The sequence below is a fragment of the Cyprinodon variegatus genome, unplaced genomic scaffold (assembly GCF_000732505.1).
Source record: "Cyprinodon variegatus isolate N-32 unplaced genomic scaffold, C_variegatus-1.0 Scaffold649, whole genome shotgun sequence".
NCBI lineage: Eukaryota > Metazoa > Chordata > Actinopteri > Cyprinodontiformes > Cyprinodontidae > Cyprinodon > Cyprinodon variegatus.
The window spans coordinates 219,645-223,103 of NW_015151102.1; the positions used below are offsets into that span (position 1 = coordinate 219,645).

At 37.2% G+C, this 3,459-nt stretch overlaps 1 protein-coding gene across 1 annotated transcript in view; it reads right to left on the reverse strand.

Annotated features, from left to right (window-relative positions):
- The window catches only part of LOC107096773 (DNA (cytosine-5)-methyltransferase 3B-like), a 62,812-nt gene that overhangs the window by 24,736 nt on the left and 34,617 nt on the right, over positions 1–3,459 (reverse strand). Inside the window, exons 5-7 of the mRNA XM_015393578.1 lie at positions 2,417–2,502; positions 2,184–2,321; positions 639–782 (exon numbers count right to left, since the gene is read on the reverse strand). Of these exons, the coding sequence (XP_015249064.1) occupies positions 639–782; positions 2,184–2,321; positions 2,417–2,502 (368 nt within the window). The remainder of the gene's footprint in view (positions 1–638; positions 783–2,183; positions 2,322–2,416; positions 2,503–3,459) is intronic.

The following is a 3,459-nucleotide window of genomic DNA, read 5'->3' on the forward strand; positions in this document are numbered from 1 at the left end:
TGTGTCGCAGATATTTTTGATCTATGCCCAATTTTAAAGCGTGGTCTGCACTTTGTTATTCCACGCTCTGTGACATTTTAACGCTGGTATATTAACCAAAAACTGAATAGAAAATGCAACAAAAAAAAATTCACAACATCATAGTACTAGAGAGGTATAATTCAGAATGTTTGCTCTTTTCTGAAATAGGTTTTATAGGGGCGACTTTGTCTCTGCAGTCACCTAGAAGCCTTCTATATAATTAAAGATAAAGAACATTACTCCACCCATTTAATGTATATATTATGCATAACCGTAAATTCATATAAATGGCACTAATGTATAAATATGTGCATAGCTTTATCAGCAAGTTCCCTAATGATAATCTGGTCTATCTTTAGTGATTTATTTGTAAAATATGGATGTTGTATGCATTGATTTTCTTGTTGGTTTAAATTGATCAGTATAGACATAAGATGTTTTTGGCACCTGCATAACCACGCCTCTGAAAATTTTCTGGAACCGTCACTGGTTAGGCACCATGCTAATGTGGTCACCTCTGGAAATCCTTTAGCCACCCCAGAAATAATTTCCTAGAACCGCCACTGTGGGGAATAAGGAAAAACAATGAGGGTCTACTTAAGAGCCATTTGACTTACGTTGTATTCCGGTTGGACTGCGGAGCTGGATGTGGTGCTGATGCTCTGAGCTGAGTCTTTGGAGTCTTGTTCCATTAATTCCAAACAAGGAGCCTGTGGAGTCTCTCTGGACACAACAGGGGCTCTGCGAGGACCAGCGGCACACTAGAAGCAGATAAGATGGAAAAATGGGCTTCCTGTGTTTAGAAGCAGCACTGAACCAAATTTTTTTTATATCAGGGTAATACTAATCGAGGATTTTGGCTGATTTGTTGTTTTTTGACAGACATAAATATGTTGAAATTAATTAAATATATGAAAAAAAGGTTAGTAATTGTATTTACACATGCTTATTTTCTTACAAGACAAGATGACTATCCTAGCTGTTCATTTTAATCATCAACGACAATTTGGAGGAAGAAACTATTTATTGTGGCGGCTCATTTTACTTCATTTTTTACAAATTCTTAAAAATAGTGTGTTAGTTTTCTGTTTTTGTGATGTTTTTCTTTGCTTTTTGTTTTATAGTTTTTTATGGTTTAATTCTTAGTTTATTGTGTTCTTTGGGTTTTTCTCAGTTACTGTCTCAGTCTTGGATCTGTTATATTTTCTTTTTAGTGTTCAGTTTTGCTTTACTCCTTGTTTTCTAGTGTTAGTGGTTTCATTTTTATTTTTGCTGTGTTCTCTGTTTAATTCTTAGTTACTGTCTCAGTCTTGGTTCTGTTATGTTTTCTTTTGAGTGTTTAGTTTTACTTTGCTCCATGTTTTATAGTCTTAGTGGTTTAATTATTATTTTGATGTGTTTTCTAGTTATTTCCAGTCTTCCAGGTTTTTCATTTGTTGCCCTCTGCTGCCCTCTTGTGTTCTCCTTTCTCCCTAGCTCCTGTTTTGTTTCTGCTCTGTGCTCACCTGTTCCCAATCTGCTCATTAGCCCACTCTTTGTCTCAGTCTCATTAAAAAGCCCTCTCTCTTCAGTTCCTCTTTGCTGGGTCCTCGTCTTACTTCGTCAATCTACCTCCAACTCGTCTCTCTGAGCCTTCCTCCTGGTTACTGTAATTCCCCTGATGACTCCATGGTTTCTGGTTCGTTTTTACTTTTTTTTTTTTTTATGCTTTGAATTTTGGACTCCTGGTTTCTTGTTTGTTTTTTGGACTTTGTTTTCATTTCTGGATTTTGGATTCTTGGTTGCCTGTTTGTTTGGAATTTGTTTTTTCAGTAACTCTTCATTAAATCAACTATAAATTCACCTCTTCCTGCCTGCCTCTGCTTCTGGGTCCTCCATCCACAAACAAATCGTGACATAGTGACAGTGTGATGACAAGAGATTAAACTGGTTTTTGCCAAAGATGTTTGAGGTGTGCAGAGATGCTGTTTATTTTTTACCGAACCTAGACCGGATTTGCATTGCTAATTTAATTGCTAATGTAAGCCTGGCACTTACAAGACCTGGTGTTACTTTGCTCATTTTTACCTTAACATAAACTATTTTGGTCAACATAGTGTAATTAAATGAATGAGCTTTACAGATCAAACTGACACCGTCAAGATATATCAAATGTTCACTACCATTGTTATGCTTTGCTCCTGTTTGCGGTTCTGCCTGCGAGGTTTGGTGTTAGGGTGTGCCGTAAGGCCAGCCTGGTAGATGGTTCTTGGTCTTGGCCTCTGTCTCAAACCCAACGGAGACTTTCCTGAAGGCTTTTTCTGGAAATAAAAAAGCAGAAAATAGGACAAAAATAAATTTCTTCTGTCCAATTGCAACAAAAAAGTGAAAGCCTCCATGTTTCAAGACCCATTACATCGCTGTAGGAGTCCCAATCCCGTTCCTCCTCCTCAGTCTTCTTCCTGCCCCTCTTCCTGCTTCCTCTCATACATTGGTTACCATCTGGCAGAAAATGTGAACACGGAGAGAGAGAAAAAGGCAACAACAGAAGGTCACACAGATGGCAGAGGAGAAAGTGAATATCTTTAGGTCTTTCCCGTTTTGTCTCAATTGCTTTGCAGTTAAAGAGCGAAACTTGAGTTTGCAACCTGTCAAACCACTATAATGTAAAGATTTTCTATAGAAGACTACAATAAAGTTCCAGCTGCTATTGAAATAATCATTATAAAGTTCTGTTATTATATAAATCTAACCTCAGAAAGTCATAAATCAAATCCTATACAGTCATTATTTTAATATAGCAAAACTAAGAATTAGAGAGTGAATAAGAAGTTTACATAACTCATAAAAATAAATGTCATGATCTTCTTTGGCTTTCAAGGATTTATTTCATCCTTTTTTTGCTTCAAGATAGAATAAATAGAAAACTACTAACTCAGATATTTCACAAAGTAGAACTTGATGCACAAATGTACATGTACTGTTGCATTTCTATAAATTAAACAGGGAAAGAATCAGATGTTATTACTGATTTAATTTCTCTAAGCCCACTTTTTCAACCATCTGCAGGTTTCTGACAACAGTGTTTCTGTATTTTCAGAAATATGTGGATCTCCCTAAATTTGGTCAGTTTCCTGGCTCATAAAATTTACACATGTTTAGCACTTTGGGAGGAACACTCTTAAGGCCATAATGTTAGATTGCCAAAAGCAGTTTGGTCCGTTCTGGGTTCTTGGGCGTTGTCCAGCTGGAAGGAACACATGTGACCATGTTTAAACGTTCCTGTAGTGTTTTATTTAGCATTTTGTAAATCCCATTGAGTTCTGTTGGAATAGTCAATATCCCTCCGCCACCGGAAACGGAAATGGGGCCTGTTTACACTTAGTTGTAGTCTTTTCGCTTCACTCTGTGGGGTAGTCGTGGGTGAGCGGTTAGGGTGTCAGACTTGGATCCCAATGG